General features: G+C 44.1%; 1 protein-coding gene across 4 annotated transcripts in view; it reads right to left on the bottom strand.

The window, feature by feature from the left end:
- Positions 1-27,002, bottom strand: part of Kras (KRAS proto-oncogene, GTPase) — a 41,739-nt gene that overhangs the window by 4,055 nt on the left and 10,682 nt on the right. Inside the window, exons 3-6 of one of the 4 annotated variants that reach the window (XM_070011647.1) lie at positions 13,401-13,579; positions 11,379-11,538; positions 4,111-4,226; position 4,018 (exon numbers count right to left, since the gene is read on the bottom strand). In XM_070011647.1, coding sequence (XP_069867748.1) covers position 4,018; positions 4,111-4,226; positions 11,379-11,538; positions 13,401-13,579 — 456 coding nt within the window. Of the gene's footprint in view, positions 1-4; positions 3,818-4,017; positions 4,019-4,102; positions 4,227-11,378; positions 11,539-13,400; positions 13,580-27,002 lie in introns of those variants that run through there. The other 3 variants (XM_070011644.1, XM_070011646.1, XM_070011645.1) reach the window with 3 other exon arrangements.

The following is a 27,002-nucleotide window of genomic DNA, read 5'->3' on the forward strand; positions in this document are numbered from 1 at the left end:
GAAATTTAAAAACAAAGTGAGATGTTGACGGCGGTAGAATGCCACTGAGAAATGGTGGTTCAGTTGAACGTTTCTCTTCAGGAAGCAAAGTCAATTAATAAAACAGGAACAACAGCATTCACAACAGGCAGTAACAGTGGCCCCGAATCATACCCAAGCTTAACAAAGGGCTTTCTCCCCAGAACACATGAATTTGGTGCGCTTCTTGGCAAGCCTCAGTCACCAACCTCCAAATGCCGGCCTACCGCGCGTTGCTCGACTTTAGATGAAAGAGGTGTCATTTCTCATTTTGTACCTACATAAAATCCTCTGAAAGGTCTACCAAGAAATACACAGAATCCAGACAGCGTGTTCAGTTTTCACATGTTCTTCATTTCAAAACTTTTAATTAACAAAGAGGCTGAAAATGACTCCAACAAAGGGTATAACTTTGAAAACACGAATCCCTCTAACCTAAGGAGAAATGAGCTCAGTAAGTATCATCACCAGATGGTGCTGGAAGAGATTCTCTTTGTATTATTTTAGTTTCTGTTTAGCTTAGAATATAATGTTTTCAAAACCAGCCATGGTCTGGGCAGGTGGCTCAGTGGTAGAGTGCTTGGCTAGCATGCATGAAGCCCTGGATTCGATTCCTCAGTACCACATACACAGAAAAAGTCAGTCCTGTGGCTCAAGAGGTAGAGTGCTAGCCTTGAGCAAAAGCAGCTCAGGACAGCGCCCAGGCCCTGAGTTCAAGCCCCAGGACTGGCAGAAAATCCCCAAACTAGCCAGATAAATGCGGACCACCTTCAGTGTCTGGCCATGGAAGCCTGCATCTATTTGTTATCAAAAATGGTATTTAAGTCAGTTGTGAATAAAAATGAGTCCAAGGCAGAACTTAACAGCCCATAATATGACTATGACCACTTTTAAGTGGTCACCTACAGAGAGGCTATTGGTGGGGCTTTCAATACACAAGATCCCTGCGTCAACTCTTACCTGGTCTCTTGTTAAAAAGAAAACTAGATGTTGATAACAACAACAAAACCCACCCTGAAAAATACCATCCTCATTTTAAAATCGGTCCAACCTACTGTGCGGAACTACACAAAGAATTCTAACGCTCCCACGCCTTGGCCACTAGGGGGCAACTTGGAAACAAGTACCCAACATCACACTTGTATAAATGAAGTGATTTAATCAGGGAACTACAGGGAAGGGGAGGGAGGAGAGAGTGTAAGAGTGAACAAAACAGGGAGCCACGGGATTTGGGATCAAAATACTTTATGCACCGGCATGAAAATCAGCCAGTGGAGCTGGTTGAGACCGGCGTGGGAAGCCGAAGAGATGAGGGAGCGCGTGAGAGGGCTGGATCAAGACATACCGAGTGTGTCACAATCACACCCTACAACTGATCCCAGTTGATTTAAAATAAGCTAATTAAACAAACAAACAAACAAACAATGAGGAAGCGGGGCTGTGGCCCAAGTGGTAGAGAGTGCCAGCCCTGAGTTCAAGGCCTAGGAGCAACAAAAAACACAGAAGTGCTGGGTTTTTTTTCCAGTGGTAGCCATTGTGTTGAAAAGGATCAGCAGCCAAGTATTATAATGTGCATTTAAACAGCCTACGGGAAGAAGCATGTTGTACTGACAATCACTTCAACGTTTACATGATCTGCTCCTGACCGATAATGACTATGACCTTCAACATCATGATTTCAAAATTAGCACCTGCACGGGCCGTCCGCGAACACGGTGGCACGGGACAGAGGGGAGGCTTCTGACCCCAGAGGCCTCCCTGGGGTTGGGGAGGGCAGTGTAAACCTTGGGGCCACACAATGGAGGTCTAGTCACTATCTCCTCGCACAGCCTTCCACATAGGAGGACAACAGAACTAAACCCGTCCAACCGGCCGGTGCTCTGACAACCGAGACTCCTAAGCCTTAGGATGGCCTGAGCTGAACTCACTAGCTTAGATCACTGCACGGACTGCGGATACGCCACCATTTGCTTCTGTAGGCCAATGGCTTCCTTTTGCCTGAAGGGCAAAGAATCACTCTCCGTATGTTCACATAAAAGACAAAAACAGCATCCCAGCGATGACTTCAGATGCACCCCCTTCAGGATTATGAAAAGCTGATGTGTGCACAATTTAGAAAGGATACTGTCGTTAGCATACTTGTTCATACAAGTGTTGAGTCCGCTTAAAAAGCAAGGATTCAATAACCTGACCTTCACACTCCATACAAGGTGAGAACTACACAGATGAAAACCTTAAAATAGTATGCGTTTCTGTCCTTTGCCTTTTGGTGGTTGGTGGTGGTGCTGGTGATGTGTGTGTGCACACATGCATGGGGCTTGAACTCAGGGCCTGCATGCTGTCCCTGAGCTTTTTTGCTCAAGACTAGCTACCCTTGAGCCACAGCTCCACTTCCAGCTTTTTGGAGCGGAACTGGAGATAAGAATTTCACAGACTTTTCCTGCTTGACCTGGCTCACAGTCCTGATTCTCAGCTCTCAGCCTCCTGCGTAGCTAGGATTATATAGGTACAAGCCACCAGGACGCTACCTGCTTCCTTTCAAATGTAAATGAATAAAACTTTATTCCAAATAGTTGTCTTAAAAAATCCTAGTGAGACAACAGAAAGAATGCAAAGCGTCACTTAAATCTAAAAAGCCATGATACTGTTTTGTGAAAGTGCTAAGTTTTCAAACTGTACTGTAATGTTAAATTCAGCCACAGCTTTTAAAGTGTTGCTTTATGTAATGATACAAAAACAGCCAACTCATACATCTCAAAAGTTCCAGAAATGCTGTGTTTATTCTGAGCTAATAGATTAGTATTCTACAAGTCTTAGAAATAGGTCTAGTTTGGGGGGTTATATTAAATTATTTCAGACCTAAAAGTCACAAAATCAATTTTTAGTTTCATTAGTATGATAAATGATGTCCTAGTTGTTTTGGATTTTATGTCCTCAAAGAACATTACATCATACAACAATTCAGGTCAGGGCAAACGTTCAAGCTTTGTGATGAATTTTCTGTCACCTCCTGAAGGAAACACTTGCTGGGCTAGACAGAACTGAATACTGGTTAGTTTATAAAGGAAAAGTCCTATTGGGCTGTGCTCGATCAATCTTTCCCGAGCAGCTATTGTGTGCCAAGAGCCACACATGGCAGGCAAGATTCTATTGCTCGTGTAAGAATGAAACACAAAAAGGTGATTTCAGTGCAACAGAGGAAGCCATGATCACTCAAAATGGGACGTTGGAAAGACACAAGAGCTCCAGGGCTGCAGATTCTGACGAGACAAGAGAAGCAGGGGCCATGGCCATAGACATGGCCAGGGGCAGGAAACACACTCACGGGGAGGAGGAGACACTGCGTCCCTTTATGCCGGAATGAAATCAGGTCAGACGGCAGGCGGGAAGGCGGTGTATGATTGGCTATAGGATGCTAGACTTCAAACCGGTGCTATTACCTCCAAGTATCTCTGCATGCCCAGTGGATGATAGTGGCAACACATCAAACACAACAGGTGGGGAGAGGGAGCGGCCCAGCAGGAAATCAGAGAGGCTTGAACAAAGGTGGGTAAGATGTGGCAAGCCAGTAGCAAGGGCAGGGGTGTTCACAGGGATGGAGCAGCAGCTGGGACCGCCATGTTGGAGGACACTGGAGGACAGTGGTTTTGTTTAGACAATGTCCAAAAGGAAAAAAAAAACACATTCCAAGAGGGGCCTTTTCCACCTGAGAGCCCATTCCATCAGACGCTGCACGACATTTAGTTTCTCTTCTATAAAGAGTCAAAGCTGGTTTCTTAATACAGGACTCTGAGTACCCCTTAAAAAAAAAAGAAAAAAGGCAATGCATATCTAGCGTAGGACTAATTATACCATCAGAGTGCAAGGCAACCGGAGGTTAGTCTACTACGATCATCAAAACAGTCTCAAAGATCACACTCATCACAGTCACAATAAATAGATCGATTATGGAAATAAACCCCAGGTTTCTTCTTGTAATACTTCAAATTAGAACACCACCCTTAAAAGCAGTTCGAGGTGGCTGCTACTTTGTTACTTCTGAAAGACATCTTGCTTTCTGCCCAAAGTGGTATGCTGAACTTACCAGATTACATTATTACGCATTTTTTAATTTTCACACAGCCAGGAGTCTCTTCTTCTTTGCTGAGTTTTTTCAATCTGTACTGTCGGATCTCTCTCACCAATGTATAAAAAGCATCCTCCACTCTCTGCATTGTAAAACACAACGTCTTTAAAGACTGTTTTGTGGGGAAGAGTAATTCCCTGGGGCAGCCATGAGCAAGAAGTTTGAGATTATGAGCTTCCATTGTATTTTCTTAGAAACAAGACTGAATACCATTGAGGATGCAGTTTTAAAATATGGGCTAGAACCTGGTTTGTTCTTTTAAAGTCAGCTTAGGAACTTCTCAAGAATTTAATTAGGCATAAGAGTATGAAAACTGTTTTCAGTACCTATTTATACAAGCATTTTCATTTATTAGTGGTGGAATTAAAAGGCTCCAGGTTAGGTTTAAATGTTTTCTAACTCAAAACAAATTCTCTGCGGTGCTATCCTGTATCTCTTAACTCATGCAGCGCAACAGAGCATAAGGCTTTTGTTAAAACCAAACACAAGTCAGGAGATTGTCCTGTCATCCAATCATTTTGGGGGGGGTTCATTTTGATAAGCACCATTTTACAGTTCATGTGCACAAAGCTACTGAGCTATTGTGATCCTCTGCTAAGAATATCCTATTCATAGTCTAGTTATTACAAGTGAGGGAACCACACAGCCTATGTTTCTTTGGGTCTGGCTTGCTTCGCTTAATGTAATTTTTTTCCAAGGCTTTCCAGTCTTTACTTAGACTTTTTCAGTCAATTTCTACGTCTACGGGAGAGGTGACACTCGGGCTGTTTGCCAAATATTAAAATATCAGTATGTAAACAGGAAACAGAAAATGATGGATTCTTTGTATCTTTGCTGCAGCCTTAAAAATGACTTGCAGTTGAGTTGTCAGGTGCTGCTGGCTCCCGCCTGTCATCCCAGCTACTCGGGAGCCTGAGATATGAGGATCCTGGTTCAACGCCAGGCTGGTCAGGAAAGTCCGTGAGACTCCTATCTAAATTAAGCACCAGAAAGCCAGAAACAGAACTGTGGCTCAAAGGGGTGCTAGTCTTGAGCAAAAAAAGCTCAGGGACAGTGCTCAGGCCCTGAGTTCAAGCCCCAGGACCGGCACAAAAACAAATAAATGAATGAAAGAATAAAGACATAGAGCATCCAACCGCCTTGAGCAGAAAAAGCTCAGGGACAGCACCCAGGCCCTGAGTTCAAGCCCCACAACAAACCATTCTTCTAAAAGATGGAAACACTTAAGGAAAGCTTTGAGCTTATTTTGTTCCTTTTGGATTTTAAGAATACGTTGTTCACTTTGGGAAGTGGCTGACAAAATGAACCCAGCACTTAAAAAGCTAATAAATACCAAAAATCTGACTTGTAGTTTTAAATCCAGTTGAGCACAGAGAAGCACACACTGGTAGCAAACACAAGAGCGTCTACAACCAGGGCTTATTTGTTCAGAGTCACCTGTGTATATCTACATACTGCCTGAACAGCTGCTAAGACTTTGATTCCTTCAGGCATGTTTTTACACACGGTGCAAGAAAAAGTACTGCTCTGGTGGAATTCACCACGTGTTACCTGTAAAGTACAATAGTAAACCCATAAAATTAGGTGTCAGTGAAGAAGCAGGTATGTAAATATTATGTATTAAAATGTATACCTCCAGCTTCTCATACGTATTTCTGTCCATAAATCAGTAGCAAAATCATTACCGACCAAGAAAAAAATTTATCTTAATTCTTTTTTTTTGGTTGGTTGTGAGGCTTGAACTCAGGACTGGAGCATAGCCCATGAGCTCTTTTGCTCAAGGCTAAAGCTCTACCACTTTGAGCCACACAGCAGCACTTCTGGTTTTATGGTGGAGATAAGTCTCGGACTTTCCTGCCCTGGCTGGCTTTGAACCTTGATCCTCAGATCCCAGCCTTCTGAGTAGCCATGATTATGGCTTGAGCCACCAGGGCCAGGTTTTATCTTAATTTTGATGGAATAGACTTAACTAGCTGAGACAACCACAAAAATACCTGGATCTTTAAAAAAGAAATCATTCAATGTAAGCTTTTAAAATTAAATCTCTACTTCTACTGAGACATATAAGCTTTTTCATAGCTTTATCATTAATGTTCAAGAGAAAAGGGGTTATTTTTGTTCCTTTTTCCTTAAGAAAAGTCTGTATTTGAAATTTTCTTTTGTGTTTTCTTTTTTTTTTTTTTTAACTATTTTATTTTATTTTGAGTCTGGCACCACTTCTGGCTTTTTTCTTTTTTCTTACGTGGTGCTGAGGAATCGAACCCAGGGCCTCAGGCATGCAAGGCAAGCGCTCTACCACTGAGCCACCTTCCCAGCCCAAGATTATGATTGGCAAACTGAACATTTTGTTTTGTTTTGTTTTTTTGTCGGTCGTGGGGCTTGAACTCTGGGCCTGGGCGCTGTCCCTCAGCTCTTCAGCTCAAGGCGAGCGCTCTACCACTTGAGCTACAGCGCCACTTCCTTCTTTTGTGTTTTCTGAGATAATGTCTAACTCGGTAGTCCAGGCTGCTGTCAAAATGATCTCAAGACTGTCTCACCCTGTTCTAGAGAGACAAACCAGGCAAAAGCTCATATTTTCGGGAATTTTCCAGGGATGTAAACCCTTATTCAGCCTTACCATGCTGAGAGCGCTGCCCATGGTGACCATCTATGCATCGCGGGAGCAGACTCTGATTGAAACGTACTTCTACAATCAGTTCGGGTGTGTCTGCTTTTTCAGTGAGCAGCCCATCACCAGCATCACAATATTTGATTTTGTCATTAGCAATGCAGAGAGAGAACCGGAAGCAAGAATCACAAAGAAGAGACCACTTCCCGCCCACCCCCTGATTCGGGCCGATTAGCACCTGGAAACCTGTCCTCGTATGAAATCCAAACCAGATTTTTTTTTTAATGCAGTCATTTATCATCCTTTTAAAGACTTAAGTTAGTTATTAGTTGGTAACAATTTCCAAGTCCTTCTGACATGAAAATGACAGGCCAGTCTTGTTGGGCCTGCCCTGTGCTGGCTCTTCATTTAAAATGGGACACAGTGTGGAAAACAAGAGCATCGGGCACATACAGATACTCCAAAATTGTAAATAATTGTTAAAAAAAAAAAAGTGAAACATTTAGTACCCACTGTGACAAGACGTTTAAGTTCTTGATTAGCACTCAACAGGATATAGCTTTGTAACACATACATGTACTCTAAATGCCTAAGAAATTCTAAGCAAGGAAAATATGTACAAAAAAAAACATAGTTATATGATTCCCGCTTGAATCAAAAGGTTTGATGGTATTTTTTTTTCTTTTGGTCCGGTCGTGGGGCCTGAACTCTGGGCCTGGGCACTGTCCCTCAGCTCTTCAGCTCAAGGCTAGTGCTCTACCACCTGAGCCACAGCGCCACTTCCGGCTTTTTTCTTTTTGCTTATGTGGTGCTGAGGAATCGAACCCAGGGCCTCAGGCATGCAAGGCAAGCGCTCTACCACTGAGCCACCTTCCCAGCCCAGGTTTGATGGTATTTTTAACACAAAACGCACCACGAGAACAAGGACATAAAGGATCCCATACAGAAAGGCAATTGCTGGTGAAGAATATTCTGGATCCTTCTGTCTTGGCTTTCTTTAAGGGATTTCATTTTATCAAGTATTCCTGCTGAACTTACAAAAATCCTTGCAAGGAAGTACCGCATTATATACCCTAACTACAGAAAGCTGAAAGGCTGTCAGCCTTCGTGGGTTAAGGAAATAGAGAAACACGCTGTCAGACATTCTAAAAACTCACTCACGTGGGATCCCACCTTTCTCAGGCAACCTTGAGAAGTGCCCCACTCCACCCAGCCCTGCACCAGTGAAACAGTCACTCGTGGTACGCAGCAGGTCCTGCACCAGTGAAACAGTCACTCGTGGTACTCAGCAGTGCTCCAATCTCACCAGTGTGATAACTCATAAAGTCAAGGTCAAGCTCTGAATCTCGATTGCACGGCTAGTGCCAGGGCACCCGAGTTATCCTTTTACACAGTTTGTTAAATAACCTATGGTAAGAGGTCCTCTGTTCACTGGTTTCGCAGATCTGAAAATGAGCGGCCCAAAGCCACTCACCATTTCTAAGTGAGGAAAATTAATTTTTACATTATGGCCAAAATGGGACTTCCAGAATGCAAAAGGCTTAAAGTGGGAGCTCGGGCACAAGAATGCTGCTCTGTCAGCATCAGCTTTGCTGAGCAGTCCCTACTTTTTTTTGGTCAATCGTGGGGCTTGAACTCTGGGCCTGGGCCCTGTCCTTGAGCTCTTCCGTTCAAGGAGAGCCCTCTATCACTCGAGCCACAGCTCACTTCTGGTTTTCTGTTGGTTCATTGGAGATAACAGTCTCATAGACTTTCCTGCCCGGGCTGGCTTTGAACTGTGATCCTCAGATCTCAGCCTCCTGAGTAGCTAGGATGACAGGCGTGAGCCCCCAGCGCCTGGCTCGGTCCCTACTTCTAATTTGAGAGGACTGAACACAGAGACCATACACTGCATAATGGCAAAACCTAACTCATTTCCTTTTAGATAAAGGCTGACCAAATAATATGGAATACAGCTGGGCACAGTGGTGTGTGCCTGTAGACCGAGATACTGGGGTGAGGGACGGAGGAAGGATGATCATTTGAGCCCAGGAGTCTGAGATCAGCCTGGTCATAAAGGGAAAAACAGTCTGGCCTGGTAATGGGTGTTTTTAAGAAAAAATTATATATGTCATACACACATAATATAGATATACACACACATATATATATATATAAGTATATATGTAATCTACAGTTCTCATTAAGTTATCTTTAAAAGTACTAGAAGAGAATTTGTTTATATAGCCAGAGCCTATTTAGTTCTACCACATACAAGCCGACAGTGAGTTTGGCATTTTTAAAGGGCCACCAAGGGGAAAAAGTCAAAATTCAATAGGAATCACTTTGAGTCCTCAGGATTTATTATCTAGCCCTCTGTAAGAAAAATCTACCAAACCTGGACTTCTATCTACAACAACTTCTGAATTAACTTTCAGTTCCTATTAATCTTAATTTTTTGGTATTTCTATCTTAGGCTCAGGAACAAGGCTAAAATCAAAGCATGTTAGAAATTGCTAGTGGACTACAGTAAGGATTTGCAAATTATCAGATGAGTAACAAGACATTCTATAAAAGGCAGGACTTCAAACTTTACAAAAAACAGACCTGTAGAATTTATTAAAACAGAGGTGTTAGATTACAACTTCTAAAGTTATTCTGAACAGCTCTTTTGCATCTTCCAAATATGCAATTATCAAATTCACTTCAAGGAGGATAAATTTCTCAAAGAAAATTATTTCAAAGCGAAATCAACAAGCCCACTTAAATCACAGAGAAATTAAAGATCTTAGTTACAGCTTAGGGACATATATTTCATAAAAAAACATTAAGAAAACAACATAAATGCAAGATAGTGCTTTTTATATATGATATTCTCTTCATATTAATCAGCTGACCCACATAAAGGCTGTGAAGCAATTCAAGTGAATCATATGCCTTCAAAATGCCAAATGAAATTCCGAGAAACTCAAGGCTACAGACCAGTGTAAAAGCCCCAGATGTAAGATCAATCTGATCAGTGCAGTACATAAAGTCACTGACACCGAGCAGGAATCCATGAGCACTTTTGGGGTAAAGTCAACCAGCCACCTAGAAGATGCCTATGAGTGGTGTCAGGCTAGCCCAGGGGGTGTGGGGAGGTGGGGGAGGACACCAGCGGGCTCCTTAGTGTGGCCCAATCCGGTGTCTCTCCGCTCCTGGTCCCGTGGGCTCAGCTGGGGCGCCTGCTACAAGTCTGAGAGACTCCCCTGTGACCTTTTACATGGAGTTGGTTCATGCACACCTTGGGAAGTGTCAACTAAAATGCTCACGAATCTAAAACCTATCTTTTAAAGTGATAAATAATACAAGCAGAAAAAAAAATGCTTGGCAGAATCTAGCTAGTAGGGTTTGTAAATGTTTTCAATTCAGTTTTTGGGTTTTTTTTTTTGTTTCATAAAGAAATGTAAGCAGAGAAGTTATAAATATACTCCTGTTTCCTGAGATCTTTCTCTCTTGAGAAAAACCAACAAGTCGGGAAAAAAACAGTGAAAAGAAAATGAAAGAGCCAGACATGAGAAGCTCATGCCTATAATCCTAACCATTCAGGAGGCTGAGATCTGAGGATCTCGGTTTGAAGCCAGCTCAGGAAGGAAAGTCCATGAAACTATCTATAATAAAACACTCAGAAAAAGCTGGAAGTAGTGCTGTGGCTCAAGTAGTAGAGGGCTAGCCTTGAGCAGAAAAGTTCAGGGACAGCGCCCAGGCCCTAAATTCAAGCCTCAGGACTGTCAAAAAAAATTGTTTTTAATAAAAAAGATAATGAAAACACAAAACTCTTTGGAGTCCTTGGGAACCCTAGGAAAGGACTGGGTGAAATCCTGGTTCCTCTGAGTCTCAGACATTGAGATAATGCCTACCAAGCCCTCCTTGAACCTGTTCATGAGGGGTCATTAAACTGCTGTGTATGACGGTCCATGGACGAAAGCTCGGATTTTAATCTCAAAATTTAAAAAAAGACTTCAGACAGAACTCCCTGTGTTCTTTTCATGCTTCAGAGTTTGTTTAATCAAAAAGAGATACAAGGATCAGTAGGGAAGTCAGGACATTTATAGGAGCTTAACAGTTTTTCTAAAGTCCAGTTTATAAAACCTGATACACCTGTAGCTAGACTGTGCTTTTGTATGTGTAACAGGTGAGAAACTCAAAATCTGTGCTGTTGTATTTAACATATCATTGAAAAAAAAGGAATCCACATTTCTTGAATCCTGTATTTGGAAGACAGGACCAGAGGTAAATAAAAATTCTCATTGTGAAAAGAAAACAAAATGCCCAGCACGGTGACCTTTAGAGGAGGCTGAGATGAGAGAATGAAGAGTTTCAGGCCGGCCTGGACTACAGACCCAGACTCTGTTCCAATCCATTCCTTATCCAAAAGAAGAAAGAAAACCAGGCCCAAAGTGCTGTGCACGCTAGATGAAGTTCAGCAAAAGGGAAGGGAACCCATCAATCGCATCAGGTGATTTAACAGGCAAAAAGCAGCCGACACGGTCAGGTGCGTCCACTTGTGTTCCTGCCCCAAGCAGGATGCCGTGACAGTGTGGCTAGTTCAATTACTCATCTCCCGACAGGCTTTGCGGACAGACAAGTTACTCGCGTTTTACTCACCTGTCTGGTCTTGGCTGAGGTCTCGATGAAAGGAATGCCGTAACTTCTTGCTAAATCCTGAGCCTGCTTCGTGTCTACTGTTCTAGAAGGCAAATCACATTTATTTCCTACTAGGACCATAGGTACATCTTCAGAGTCTTTGACTCTTTTAATTTGTTCTCTGGGGAAAAAACAAAAGTTGTAGGAGAGGCATTAGTCACAAAGCAATCCTTCTGCCTTAGGAAACTGAGTGCAATGAGGGTCCCACAGAATCTCTTCTTTCCACCCTACAAACTTCCCCCGGGGTTTCTCTGTTATTCTTCCCCTGTCTTAATCGAACACTTTTCTCTCCCTTACAGATCAAATACCTATAAGAGTAAAACCTATCATCTAAAAAGTTTCTATGTAAATAGCAAAGACAAGAGAACATTCTGGAAAATTCTAGGCCAAAATAAGAAGCCTAAGTTTTTTTTTTTTTTGAAGAATAAAGAGCATTAACCTTAGACACATATATTGATATGGTAAAAAATGCACATATGCACAAGATACCTTCACCAAGACATACTTTAGCAGTCACGTAACTGTCACATTTCTGTCACCTGCCGCCTGGGATGGACAGACAGTCCAAAACCCCAGCGGACACCTGAAATTGCAGGCAGCAGCCAACACACACCAATGGCCGTGTTTAGTTTATACCTCTAGCACAGTAATACATGAATTACCAGAGCAATCCTAGCAATCTACTCTAATAAGAGGTACTGAAAACTTAAGAACTATTTATTTCTGTAGTTTTTCATCTGATTTTTTTCAGACTTTGCTGGAGCATAAAGAACTACTCTGTTGTCTCAAAAAAAGGAAATGGCAGCTGGAAAGAGTGATTTTTTAGAAGGCCAACAATGAAGTAACTACACTGTATTCTGTTAAGTCTTTCTGTATTTTGCTACTTTTTGGTACACAATGTGAATAAACTCTAAATCTGAGGCCAAATGAGTATCCTTCAGGATTTGCCATGAATTTCAAAGATAGCACTTGAGAACATAGTAGACACCAGCCCAAACTGGTGCAAATTCCCAGTTCCTTTATTTTCTGAATAGATTTGGAGACAATAAAAAATTTCAGCCATATACTAGTCTATATAAACACTACAACTACTACCCTTCATCCAGATTTCTCCAGCTGTAGACTAAACATGCTATCATAAATATTCTTTTTTTTTTTTTGGTCGGTCATGGGGCTTGAACTCTGGGCCTGGGCGCTGTCCCTCAGCTCTTCAGCTCAAGGCAAGCGCTCTACCACTTGAGCTACAGCGCCACTTCCGGTTTTCTGGTGGGTTATTGGAGATAGGAGTCTCACAGTCTTTCCTGCCCGGGCTGGCTTTGAACCGCGATCCTCAGATCTCAGCCTCCTGAGTAGCTAGGATTACAGGCGTGAGCCACCAGCGCCCGGCCATAAATATTCTTAAATAAAACACGAAGTAGGCTAGCTAACTAGTACATGGAATATTGCTAAAAGTGCAGTTTCATAAAAACTGTAAACTCCTAAAGAAAGAAGTATGTTTAATACAAGGATTATTTAGGTAGTCAGTCTTATGCAGATTCATCATTCTTAAAAAAAAAAAAAAAAAGCCCACTAACTTCTTCTTTTTCAACATTCAAATTATCAAGCCATCATATTTAATCCAACCCAAGAGATCCTATGCTGTAGGTAGGTGAGTGTTTTTTAAGATATCTGAGTGGTAGCAACTCACGTTACCTTTCCATATTTCTGTTTATAGTCCGCATTTTTACAATGGATCTTGCACCTCTGGAAGAGCTAAGCGTTCCTGTCCCTGGAGTCCAGTGGGCCCACGTTCCTCCCTCCCAATCCCAGCCCCGTTACTGCTCATACAGTCTGGGACTATCATCGTCAAGGACTTCACTTGTAAAAGAAGACCAACATTCACTTTTAACTCATTCTACCTTAGATCGCATAGGCATATGGTACTTAAGCAAAGACTCAATCATCGAGAGCTACGATGACTCCTTAATGCAAATGGAAACGCACCTATAATGGTGAATATCTTCAAATGACTTAGTATTGTTTATGGCAAAGACACACAGAAAGCCCTCCCCAGTCCTCATGTACTGGTCCCTCATGGCACTGTACTCCTCTTGACCTGCCGTGTCGAGAATGTCCAGGAGACAGGTTTCTCCATCAATTACTACTTGTTTCCTGTAGGAATCCTGGGAAAGGAGAAACACAGTCTGGGTTATTACAGTGCGCCTTTAAGTGCCACTCACTACTCAACAACAGGAACGTAAACAACCCCATTCAGAGTGGGCAAGGAGCTTGAATAGGCCAGTCTCCAATACACACACACACACACACACACACACACACACACGGAAAATACACACACGAACAGTTCAGCATTAACTAGGGAAATGCAAACTATGAAGCACCATCTAGCACTCATGGGGCGGCTGGTATTAAGCCAAAGAGAAACAAGACAAAAGCAAGTGTGTGAGTGTGTGTGAGTGTGTGTGTGTGGATGGTGAGTCCAGCCAATGTGAGAAGGTCTGGCGGTTCCTGAAAAGTGAATTTAAGAGTTACCACGTGACCAGGCCATCCAATTTCTACGTATATAATCAGAAACAAAAGCGAGACTACCTGGCCTGGGTATGTGGCTGAGTGGTAGAGTGTTTGCCTAGCATGCATGAGGCCCGGGGTTCAATTCTTCTGTACCACATAAAATAAATTTTAAGAAAAAGCAGAGACCAGTGCAGATACAGCATGCCCTACCTCCAGCAGCATTAGGTCCTAGAGCTGAAGTCCAGAAACAACAGCAATGCCCATTAACTGAAGAGTGGATAAGCAGAGCGGAGTTCACACACAGAGTGCAAGTCAGTCACAAGAAGGGAGGAGATTCTGCTACACACGACAACACAGACGGCACCTTGAAAACACGGCGAAGTAACAGAAGCCAGACACAGATGGACAAATTCCGCGTGGTGTCAGACATGGACTAGATCAGGCAGATGTAAAATAGAGGTTTCCCCGGGAGCTGCGGGGAGCTGTTTGATGGGTATGGGGCTTCACGGGGGGGGGGGGGGGGGGGGTGAGGTACAGGTTTTGAAAGTGACTGCGGGTACTCATGACCACACAGCCCAGCGCTGGCCACGCAGGGATGCGAGCATACTTAGTGTCCCCTGAGTTGTAATCTCTTACACTGCACTACTTCGCTATAAAAGTATTTATAAACGTTGTTGTATGGAGATTCCACAAAGCAAATGTACGTAACAGTAACAAAAATCTACTACAAAAATCACTCTCAGCTCTTTACCCAGGGTGAGTCAAATGACAGGAACAGCGCAGCAACTCGCAAACTGTCACACTTGCACTTTAGGGTCAAAGGAGCGTGGAATATGTAAGAGAATAAAGAGGCAGCACAAGGGATCCTAGTGGCCTCATCTAGTTCTGAAAACCCTGACAAAATGCCACCGGACAGACACTGTGACTCGATGGGTCCCCACTTCATCTGCACACTCCGCGGCGCCTCTGAGACAGAGATCGCTAATGGACAGCTGACCACTGAGCAAAGAGGACGGGAGTGGAACTCAGTCGTGAGCTGCATGTCTAGCAGCGTGCTCAGGGCACGACCCACAGCCACACACACATACACGCACGCATGTGTGCACACACACATGCATGCACACACATGCATACACACACGTGTGCACACACGCACATACACGCACGCACACGTGCACACTGCATGTCTAGCAGCATGCTCAGGGCACGACCCACAGCAACACACACACGCACGCAAGTGTGCACACACACACATACACATTGCATGTCTAGCAGCATGCTCAGGGCACGACCCACAGCAACACACACATGCGTGCGCACACACGTGCACACACACGCATGCACACGTGCACACACACTTGCACACATGCACACACCCACATGCACGCACACACACACACACTGCATGTCTAGCAGCATGCTCAGGGCACGACCCACAGCAACGCACACACACACGCACGTGTGCGCACACATGCACACACCCACATGCACGCACACACACACTGCATGTCTAGCAGCATGCTCAGGGCATGACCCACAGCAACACACACACACACACTGCATGTCTAGCAGCATGCTCAGGGCACAACCCACAGCAACACACACACGCACGTGTGCACACACACGCACACACGCATACACGCACGCACACGTGCACACACACACACATGCACACACCCACATGCACACACATGCACACACGCATACACGCACGCACACATGCACACACTCGCACACATGCACGCACGTGCACACACACACACACTGCATGTCTAGCAGCATGCTCAGGGCACGACCCACAGCAACACACACATGTGTGCACCACGCATACACGCACGCACACGTGCATACACACTCACGCACATGCACACACCCACATGCATGCACACACACACACACATACTGCATGTCTAGCAGCATGCTCAGGGCACGACCCACAGCAACACACACACATACACACACATCCTAAGTTAGCCATTACTTTCAGAGTTACAAATCAACTTTTAGGTAAGATATCTCAACTAAAAGCTATCTTTTGTTCTAGTTTCCCTAGAAAATAAAAACAAAATTGAGTCACTAAAACTGAATATAATAAATGCAAATAATAAAACGACTTTACATATTCTCACTTGTAACCAAAGTACCTTTTCCCCCCATTTACTCAAAGTATGACACTTCGGAATGAAATGCACTATGCTTCCAAGAGTGAATTGGAGACGGAATTAAAATATCTGTAATACAATGAACAGGCAAATCCTTCCAGAAAGCCACTGCAACATTTATCTAGAGCAATACAAATGGCCACAGCCACTGACACAGTGCCACTTAAAGGACTCTAAGGAATACTATTTCCTTTCTTAAAGATATTTATAATATATTCATAATACCGTATCCTAAAGTGTCTTATAAGGAAAACTTGCATAGGCACTAACGCCCCCCCCCGCCCCCCGCTCCCCCGGTTCACCCCCCACCCCCTGCCACTTACACCATTTGCCTGCGGTCCTCTGGGTATCTCTGGCCAGGGTGATGATTCTGTTGGTGCAGCTCCCCTACCCAGCTGGTATCCCACATGACTATTTTTTTTTTCTTTTGCCAGTCCTGGGGCTTGAACTCAGGGCCTGGGCACTGTCCCTGAGCTTCTTTAGCTCAAGGCTAGCGCGCTGTCACCTTGAGCCACAGTGCCACTTGCAGCTTTTTCTGTGTCTGTGGTGCTGAGGCATCGAACCCAGGGCTTCATGCACGCGAGGCCAGCGCTCTACCACTGAGTGAGTCACAGTCCCAGCCCAACTATTCTTGGTGTGGGCCAGTACAGGGTCTTGAACTCAGGGCCTATGTGCTCTCCCTTAGTTGTTTTTTTGTTGTTCATGTTTGGCTCTCTACCACACAGACACACAGACATGAAAACTGCATACTGACAAATACATACATACACATGTGCAGACACACAGACATGAAAACTGCACACTGACAAATATATACATGTGCACACACAGACATGAAAACTGCACACTGACACATACACACGCATGTGCACAGACACACAGACATGAAAACTGCACACTGACAAATACATACATACACATGTGCAAACAGACATGAAAACTGCACACTGATAAATACATACATACGCATGTGCACAGACACACAGACATGAAAACTGCACACTGACACATACATACATACGCATGTGCACAGACACACAGACATGAAAACTGCACACTGACAAATACATACATACACATGTGCAGACAGACATGAAAACTGCACACTGACAAATACATACATATGCATGTGCAGACACACAGACATGAAAACTGCACACTGACATATACATACACATGCATGTGCACAGACACACAGACATGAAAACTGCACAGACACATACACACACATGTGCAAAGACACACAGACATGAAAACTGCACACTGACGAATACATACACACGCATGTGCAGACACACAGACATGAAAACTGCACTTTGACAAATACCTACGTACACATGTGCACAGACACACAGACATGAAAACTGCACAGTGACAGATACATATATACACATGTGCACAGACACACAGACATGAAAACTGCACACTGAGACATACATACACACGCATGTGCACAGACACACAGACATGAAAACTGCACACTGACAAAGCACTAAACCAAAGGTGGTAAAAATGTTGCGATAGGACAAGGCAACCGGCAGCACACACCCATAATCCCAACACTTGGGAACTGAGGCGAGGGGGTGGTGGGCTGAAGCCAGCTTGGGGTACACAGAGGGTACCCTGTCTCAAAATTCAAAAAGAGAGCCCAGGCAGGAAAGTTCATGAGACTTCTATCTCCAAAGAACACCAGAAAACCAGAAGTGGCGCTGTGGCTCAAGTGGTAGAGCACTTGCCTTGAGCTGAAGAGCTGAGGGACAGCACGCAGGCCCTGAGTTCAAGCCCCAGAACCAACCAAAAAAAAAAAAAAAAACCAAAAAGATGTGGTAAAGCAAGCTGGTACACACTTGATGTGCATTTTTAAAATTTTTCTACACAGCATTAAGCTTATACCTACTCATTACCAGTAATTAGGAGTTTGTATTTTTTAGTTTTCTTTAAATTTCTCTTGAGTTCAACAGACTAAAAAAATTCTTGCTGTTTGAATAGCAATTTACTTGAGGAAAAATATCATAACATCACATTGTCATCCCCCGTGTCATTTTGCATGTTTTCATACTGACTTTGGTATGAGTCTTCTCTAAGTAGTTCCCAGTTGATTACATGCCTTTAATTGTTTTGAGGATCAGAAACTCATCTGTACATTTGGAAGCTAAGGTTAAATACTCAGATAGGGTAAATCTACAACAACAACATATAGTAACAATAACTAATATTGTTATTCAACACATCCACGTTAACGTACTCAATTGGGTCCCAAAACAGACAGTAACGTGAGTGTGGGCAGACATATACTATGTCACACAACAAGCACCAAAACTAACGGACTTTTTACTAAAGGGAATCGTACTCATTAATAGTAGTTACAGCAGTCAGCGCTTACTGAATCTTAACTTAGTCAATGGCACTAGAAGAATCTCTCCACAAGCATTATTAGATCATCTCCTCAGCCCATGTGTTCTTTGGGGACTTACTGGAAATTGTTTGCAGTTTTCTTAATGAGCTATGTAGTTGTGAGTGCTCACCTCTGGGGAAAATGGAACATTTATTTTTACTTTCTTAATTTATGTTCCTCTTCTACAAGATTGCATGACTCCGTTGCAGAATGGAGCGTTCCACACAATTCGTGGAGACCATTCTTAAAGGGAGTGAGCAATACATCCTAATGCCTGGGATGGTAGAATTAACAAGGATGACTCAGGGCAGAAGAAATTTTGGAGTATGTACGCAGGTTATGAATCTATTCCCAAGTATCCACTACACTCTCCACTGCGCCATGAGACTAATTACTGAAAAGCTAAGAAACGTTCTGTACACATTAGACTTTGAGCTTTCTTAAGCCAAAATCAGAAATGCCTTGAACTCCAGAACATCTGCATTTTTGAACTGGTAAAAAAATTTGCACAAACAGCTTTATATCCCAAAAACTCTGAAATCGGACCCGTTTGGTAGATTCAACCTGTATATGTTTCATTATTTGCTTGTTTGTTGGAGAAAAGTCTTGCCAAGTTCCTCAGCCTCCCAAGCGTTAGGATACAGAGTGCAGGGGCTGGGAAGGTGGCTCAGTGGTACAGTGCTTGCCTTGTATGCATGAGGCCCTGGGTTCCATTCCTCAGCACCATAAAAGCAGAAAAAGCCAGTAGCGGCACTGTGGCTCAAGTGGTAGAGTGCTAGCCTTGAGCACAGAGACAGTGCCTGGGCCCTGAGCTCAAACCCACAACTAGCAAAAAAAAAAAAAGAAAAAAAGGAAAGTGCATGTAATCAACATAAAAGGTGAACTAAATGGTAACACCTGAATCAGAACAAAATCAGATGGCAGCACGCAGGAGAGATCATCTGTACAGGTCAGCTTTTGTGGGCACAAGGAATTCAAGGATCATGGGTAAAGGAGCAAGAGGTGTGAACAGAGCTCAGCCACAGCAGGCGACAGGGGTCCTGTAGGCCATCCCTCAGGAACCTGCAAGTCCACGCAGGATTAATAAACAATTGAAAGCACTAGATTCACCGTGCTCAGCGCCAGTACTCTATGATGGGTTCTGGGAAGGAGTCGGCTTTCTGTGCGCTCTGGGACACTGTGTCGGCCCCGCAGCGCACAAGGCCGGCTGGGCCAGGGCAGCCTGGACACACACTGGCCCTCCTCCAAGCCTCTAGGCCCCGTGCCCCAGTCCTCATTCCCAGACCTCGCCGGCATGACCAGGGCACTGGCCACTTCTCCATGTCACTGTGTCACCTCACGGTTCTCTTTTGGCTTTTTTTTTTTTTTTGGTCAATCCTGGGGCTTGAACTCAGGGCCTGGGCACTGCTGTCCCTGAACTCTTTTGCTCAAGGTGAGCACTCTACCACTCTGAGCCACAGCATCACTTCTGGTTTTTGAGTGGTTCATTGGAGAGAAAAGTCTCACGGGGACTCTTCTGCCCAGGCTGACTTCGAACCGTGATCCTCAGATCTCAGCCTTCTGAGTAGCTGGGATGACAGGCGGGAGCCATTGACACCCGGCTTCTGTTCGTTTTTTTAACTTCTGACACCTGTAACAAATTCTCCATATCAAGTTCTCCCTAGTGAAAGATCTAGTGTGTTCTGTTTTCTGGACTGTACTTTTGACCTCTATAAGGAAGAAGGAAAGAAGGAAGATGGAGAAACAGAATGGAGACTGGGACGTGTGTTTGGGAATCTCTAGAAGAAACAAGAGAACTTTTAAGGCAGCAGCAGCATGGGCAAGGGAAACGAACTGATGTGGTAAGTATTTAACCGGTAAAACTAGCAGGAAAAGCCTGGGCCGGTGGCTCACGGCACTAATCCTAGCTCCTCTGGAGGCTGAGATCTGAGGATCACAGTTTGAAACCAACACTGAACAGGAAAGTCTGTAAGACTCTAATCTCGAACTAAACACCAAAAAGCTAGAAGTGGGGCTGTGGTTTAAGTGGTAGAGCCGTTAGCACTGAAAGAAAGAAAGAAAAAAAGAAAAGAAAACTCATGGACAGGACCCAGGACCTGAGTTCAAGCTCTATAAATAAATAAAAGCTCTCAAATAAATAAAAAAGTAGACAAATATAAATTGCAGAACTACTCTCACTGGGTTCAAGCCCTAGCACTGGGTACTACCCAGCAGTAGAACTACCCTCATAAATTGCTAGTAGGAATGTAACTGGTCTAAGCCACTAAGAAAAACACTTGGCATTTTAATCTTAAAAGTTTGGGGGTTTCTGTTTGTTTGTTTTGGTCGGTTGTGAGGCTTGAACTCTGGGCTTGGGCACTTGTCCCTGAGCTCTTCAGCTCAAGGCGAGCGCTCTACCACTTGAGCCACGGTGCCATTTCTGGTTTTCTAAAGGTTTATTGAAGGTTAATGTCTCTTGAACTTTCCTGCCCAGGCTGGCTTTGGACCGTGATCCTCAGATCTCAACCTCCTGAGTAGCTGGGATGATAGGCGTGAGCCACCGGCGCCCGGCTTCTTAAAACTTCTTCAGAGAGTTATCATATGACCTCGCCGATCTATGTGTACATATGTACTTTTGAGAACTGAACTCTAGGATCACATGAATGCTTATCACAGCATTACTCAGAACAGCCAAAAGAGAACTCTGCACTACAGGACCAAGAGGAGAAGAGAAGGTGGGTGTGGTTCTTTGAATCCCCACTGCTGGGGCTGGCTTTGCGGGGTGATGTAAGGTCCACCCTCCTCGTGGCTGAGTCTCGGCCCACTACCCGTGTCAGCCAGGTAACTGGCGCAGCCAGAGGCGGTCACCTCCCCCTCCAAAGTCACATCCTGACAGGAAGAGTGACAGCCCAGGATGGGATTCCTTGAGTCTTCCTTCTGCAGTACTGCTGCAGTCCACAGAACTGTCTGTGGTGTGGACTTGGGCAAAGTACTTCACAGGCCACCTACTCCCAGCCACTGTGTCCCAAGGGAAAAGGGAGTGCTACCACACAGGACCAGGCATCCATCAAGGTTAAAGATCAGGGAAAAGCCCTCCACAGTGCTGAGTGACCTGGATTCTTGTGTCTATTACACTGCACGTTGCTATTCTATTCTTAAGCCCAAATAGGGGGTGAGCCGCTGCCACGTTCCATTGGAAGAGTCCACAAACCCTATTCTGTTCTTGTAAAATCAAAAGACATCTACAACAGTTGGGAGTAGTGACGGCAAAACATCACCATACTTCAAAATACAACAGAAGGAGGTAGAGCTGGGCCCAATGGTAGAGCGCTAGGCTTGAGCAAAAAAAAAAACCTGAGGGACAGCGCCCAGGCCCTCACATCTGTCATCCCAGCCACTCAGGAGGCTGAGATCTGAGGATCACAGTTCAACGCCAGCCCAGGCAGGAAAGTCCATGAGACTTTATCTCTAATGAAGCACCAGAAAACTGGAAATGGCACTGTGGCTCTAAGTGGTAGAGCACTAGCCTCAAACAGAAAGTTCTCGAGGATAGTGCCCAGGCCCTGAGTTCAAGCCCCACCACAACCACCACCACCAACAACAGCAACAAAATAGAGCTGGACAAGTTTCAGGGGAAGAGTGTTAAAACTGATTAGGAAACAAGGATAGAAAGAACTGGTTCTCATGACAAAAATTTCCATTAAGACATTTTTTTACAAGTACAGATGAGGAAACGAATTCTTTTTCAAATGCTAGGTACCTGGAATTATGACAACACTGCATATTAGTCCAGGACTATAGAGAATACAATGTATACTATTCCCAAGAGAAACAAAAACCATGAGTTCAACATGATTAAACAGGTGCTGGATGGCTCACAGGATCCTAGCTACTTGGGAGGCTGAGGTCGAGAAGGATCAGGTTTAAAGACTCTGCTCTTTAGCAGGGCTTGGAGGTGTGGCTCAGGTGGTAGAGGGCAAGTGTCAGATCAAGGGTTCAAATCCCAGTCCTGAACCAAAGAAAAAAGCTAAAGAACCAAAAATTTCACAAGACCCCCCCCCCCCCCAAGATCCCTTTTCAACCAATAGCTGGGCACACAGGACCTGGCTGAGGTTGGAGGATTGTAGTTCCAGGCCAGATAGTAAAGTCCATCTCAGGAATAAGCTGGGTTTAACAGCAGGTACCTGGCATCTCAGGCAGGAAGCAAGACCCTATCTCAAAAGATAACAAAGGAAAGAGAGGGCTGGGAGCACGGGTCAACGGTAGAGTGCTTGCTGACAAGTTCAAACCCCAGTACTGCTCTCCTCCCAAAAATAAGTGTTTCAACTCAACAATATTTGAGTAACAGACTTTGAAAATAAGGATGCTACAAGCACACATCTATAGTTCGTGGGAGTCATGCAGCATCCCCCACAAATAGACTAAAGGCAAGAAGAGGCAAGGCTAGAATGGTCAGAGATCCAACACAATCGCCAACAGAAGTTTGTTCTGTGGATTTAACTGTAAAAATTAGCATATGAACATCGCATGTGGTGCTTTTTACACAATAAGCGTAATTTTCATGTTTTCATCTGCTTCTTATTCTGTACTTGGCCTTTATGTCAATTTCCTTAGGCCAAGAATAGATTTGTATTACCTAATTTATAAAAAGAGGACAAAACAGAAGCCAGTGGCTCCCAACTGTTATCCTAGCTACTCAGGAGGCTGAGATCTGAGGATCGCGGCTCAAAGCCCGCCAGGGAGGAAAGTCCATGAGACTCTTACCTCCAGTAACTATTCAGAAAAAGCTAGAAGTGGCGCAAACTGGTAGAATGCTAGCCTTGAGCAGAGACAGGGACAGCGCCCAGGCCCCAAGTTCAAGCCCCAAGACTGGCAAAAATAACACACCACAAGTAACATTCATATGTATGTGGTGCATGTATATAAATACACGTTATGTATTTATCAGTTAAATCCTCAACTTCAGAGAAACATAACTGCCTTGTCAAAGGACAAGTTCTGACACATATTTCCAAAATGACCCACAGAAAGTTTGTAAGTTTACCACAGCACAAAGAGTTGGTAACGATGTTGCCAAAATTGTTACCATTCTAATCTTAACCAATGTTAAAGTATTAAAAAAAAAAATGGGGGTGGGGGGAGAGGGGATGGCTCCGAGATTATGGCTCACACCTATAATCCTAGCTACTCAGAAGGCTGAGGTCGAAGGATCGAAGCCCAGTTAAGTCCATGAGCCTCTTTTTTTCCAACTAACCAGCACAAAGGCAGAAGCTGTGGCTCAAGCAGGAGAACACCAGCTTTGAGCGAAAGAAAGACAGCACTCAGGGTCTCAGTGAAAGCCCCGGGACAAAAACGCACCAGAAAAAAGAGTTGGTTTGAACTTGTGTTATATTAATCAAGTATCTTTTTATGTATCTACATCTTTTTTTATACACAGGGCTGGCTCACAGCTTTCTGTTACTAGGAGGAGCCCATATTTTTCTGGGTTTTCATTTGTAATTTTCTTAGAAATACCCTCTGTGTGTATATGTGTGTGTGTGTGTAGGTCATGGGGCTTGAACTCTGGGCCTTGAGTGCTCTACCACTTGAGCCACAGTGCCAGTTCCGGTTTTCTGGTGGTTCATTGGAGATAAAGAGTCTCACAGACTTTCCCGACTGGGCTGGCTTTGAACTGTGATTCTCAGATCTCAGCCTCCTAAATAGCCAGGATTACAGGCATGAACCACTAGCACCCAGCCATTAGATGAAGGGGGTGAAGGGGAGGGTTTCCTAGTGCTTGAACACAGGGCCTGGGCACCATCCATGAGCCTCTCTGTGCTCAGGGCTAGTGCTCTACTGTATCCGTGGAGCCCACATTTCCAGTTGAGATCCATTTCCAGGTTCTTGGTGGCTAATTGGGAGATAAGAGTCTCAGACTTTCCTGCTCATGCTGGCTTTGAACAGATTCTCATATCTCATCTTTCTGAGTAGCTAGGATTACAGAAGTGAACCACCAGCTCCCAGCTGATACCTTAATCTTTATTCCTCCAGACAATTGAGTCTTTCATATCAATGATTAAAAAAAAAAAAAAACATTTTAAGGACACTCTCAAAATGAAAAAGGACTTCACTTCTCTTAAGGGAGAAAAAAATAATCCCACTCCTGCAATAACGAAACTATTATCAATTTTCTTAGTCTGTGCCATGCACATACAGCACTCCGAAAGACCGAGATTTAGAGTTCACAGACAGGATCATTTGTCATTTCTCAGTTGTGTGCAGTTGAACATTAAAATGTACACACAGCAAACACAAAAGATCTGGAGGGATGGGCTGGGCAGGTGGCTCAGTGGTAGAGAGCTTGCCTTGCATGCCTGAGGCCCTGGGTTCGATTCCTCAGCACCACATAAGCAAAGTGGCGCTGTGGCTCAAGTGGTAGAGCACTAGCCTTGAGCTGAAGAGCTGAGGGACAGCGCTCAGGCCCAGAGTTCAGGCCCCACGACCAGACCCAAAAAAAAAAAGATCTGGAGGGAAATAAAGAATAACATATTTGCATTTTAAACCACACACACATACACCAAACATGTCTTTCCTAGCTCTGTGCTGGTGGGCTTGGCACTGGAGATCCTCCGGAAAACAGAACCGGACCTTGATTTCTAACCATCCCAAGGAGCCGCACCGGGCTATGGCAGACATGCTGGCATGTGGGCACACTTAATTACAGCACCACTTAATTACACTTCCATACTCCAGGGCTTTGGCATTTCCAAGTACACTCTGCTAAGGGCATGCGGAAGAATTAAGATGAACTCTCCACTAATCCTGGGGAAAGGGCTCAAGTATAGGTTATCACTAAACTGTCTTTTTAAAGTCCAGGAGAAGGAACTGCTGGCTGCAGGTCACACAGGCCTCGGAATCATTTCATACAGTGATATATGCCACTGGCTAGCTGTCGGCAGCCGTCTGTGGATGCTGGTGATTTTGTGTGGCCTGAAAAGGATACTGTGAATACCCAAATGGCCCTGGGGCAGAGAAAGGTCTCCCCACCCCTGAAAACGCCTCCATTAGCTAGATCCTGCGGACAAGACAAAGTCAGGGCATCCAAATCAGCAACCACAGCAACAAACTCAATACACTGAAGAAGGAAAGGAGGGAGGGAGGGAGGGAGGGAGGGGAGGGGAGGAAGGAAAACAAGCAAGCAAGCAAGCAAGCAAGCATCCAGGAGCCTTTGCTGATGCAAATAAAACCAGCCTAACAAATGAATAGGGGGTGGAAGAAGAGAGGGGCCCCTTATTTATGGCAGATGCCAGTTAATGCAGATATAATGACACACTGCCATTTTACCACCTCTAAGTAACAATTTATTCATGCAGGCAGGAATTATCAGTGGATGCTTCTAATCTTACTCAAGAGGCCTTACTAGGTATAAAGGAATTAAGGACAATCTTACAGAAAAAAAGCCCAACAGGTATCACATTAAGGAACACAATTTTAAAAAAAATTAGTTGTTTCATTAATAATAGGATCCCAGATGTGAAATAATGAGGAAGAAATATTAACATCACTTACAAAGAATTTCTGCCCAAACTATTTAACTCAAACCTATTCTTGAGAAAACAAAGAGACCTAGAGGTCCTTCTACAAACCTGGCTGCATTTTTGTGAAGAAAAGCTGAGAAGCAGTTCTAGACCAAAAGATAGTTTGGGACGTGACAACTAATTTTTCATCCTGACTCAGAAAAAGGATTTGCTTAAAAGACATTGTGAGACCAAATAACAAATGACTCAAGATTATAAAACAAGTAAACCAATGTTGAAGTTCCTAGATTTCACCCAGTGTGTTATAGCTTTACACGGAAGCATTGTTCAAGTGCACCGCCAAAATCTGTCTCTAGCTGGCCACATAGTAAATACTTTGGGGTTTCTGTGTGGGAAGGATGCCACTGTGTCACTGTGCTGCAAAACAGCCCGTAAACACAGCGTGACTGCAGCCTAATGAAAACTTCCTTCCAAACTTCCTTCACTGGCAGAATATGCACAGCTATCAAAGAAGATCGACGTTTAGAGGCGAAAGGCATAAACTGTGTATGCTCAGACGTTCAGCAAGAATATATATACGCTTACACACATGTATAAATATAGCCAAGTATGTATGTGCACGCATATATAGAGAGAGAGGGAAATACACACACACACATGTAGACATACAGAAAACGATGGTGGTATAATATTAATACGGGAATCTAGTTTAAGGGCAGTATTCCTTGAGAGGTATTTTGGTTTGGGCTTCAACTCTGGGCTTGGGCACTGTCCCTGAGTTCAAGGCTGGTGCCCTACTACTTAAGCCACAATTTCACAGCCAGTTGTTTCCGTGCTTAATTGGAAATAAAGAGCCTCGTGGACTTTCTTCCCTGGGCTGGCTTCAAACCACAATCCTCAGATCTCATCAGTCTCCTGCGCAGCTGGGATTACAGGCAGGAGCTGCTACCTGGCACATACACATATTTTTGCTATTTTCATTGGTTTGAAATTTGGGGAAATAAAACTTTGGAAACATTAA

Source organism: Dipodomys merriami, unplaced genomic scaffold, assembly GCF_024711535.1.
Source record: "Dipodomys merriami isolate MVZ:Mamm:240054 unplaced genomic scaffold, mDipMer1.0.p SCAF_84, whole genome shotgun sequence".
NCBI lineage: Eukaryota > Metazoa > Chordata > Mammalia > Rodentia > Heteromyidae > Dipodomys > Dipodomys merriami.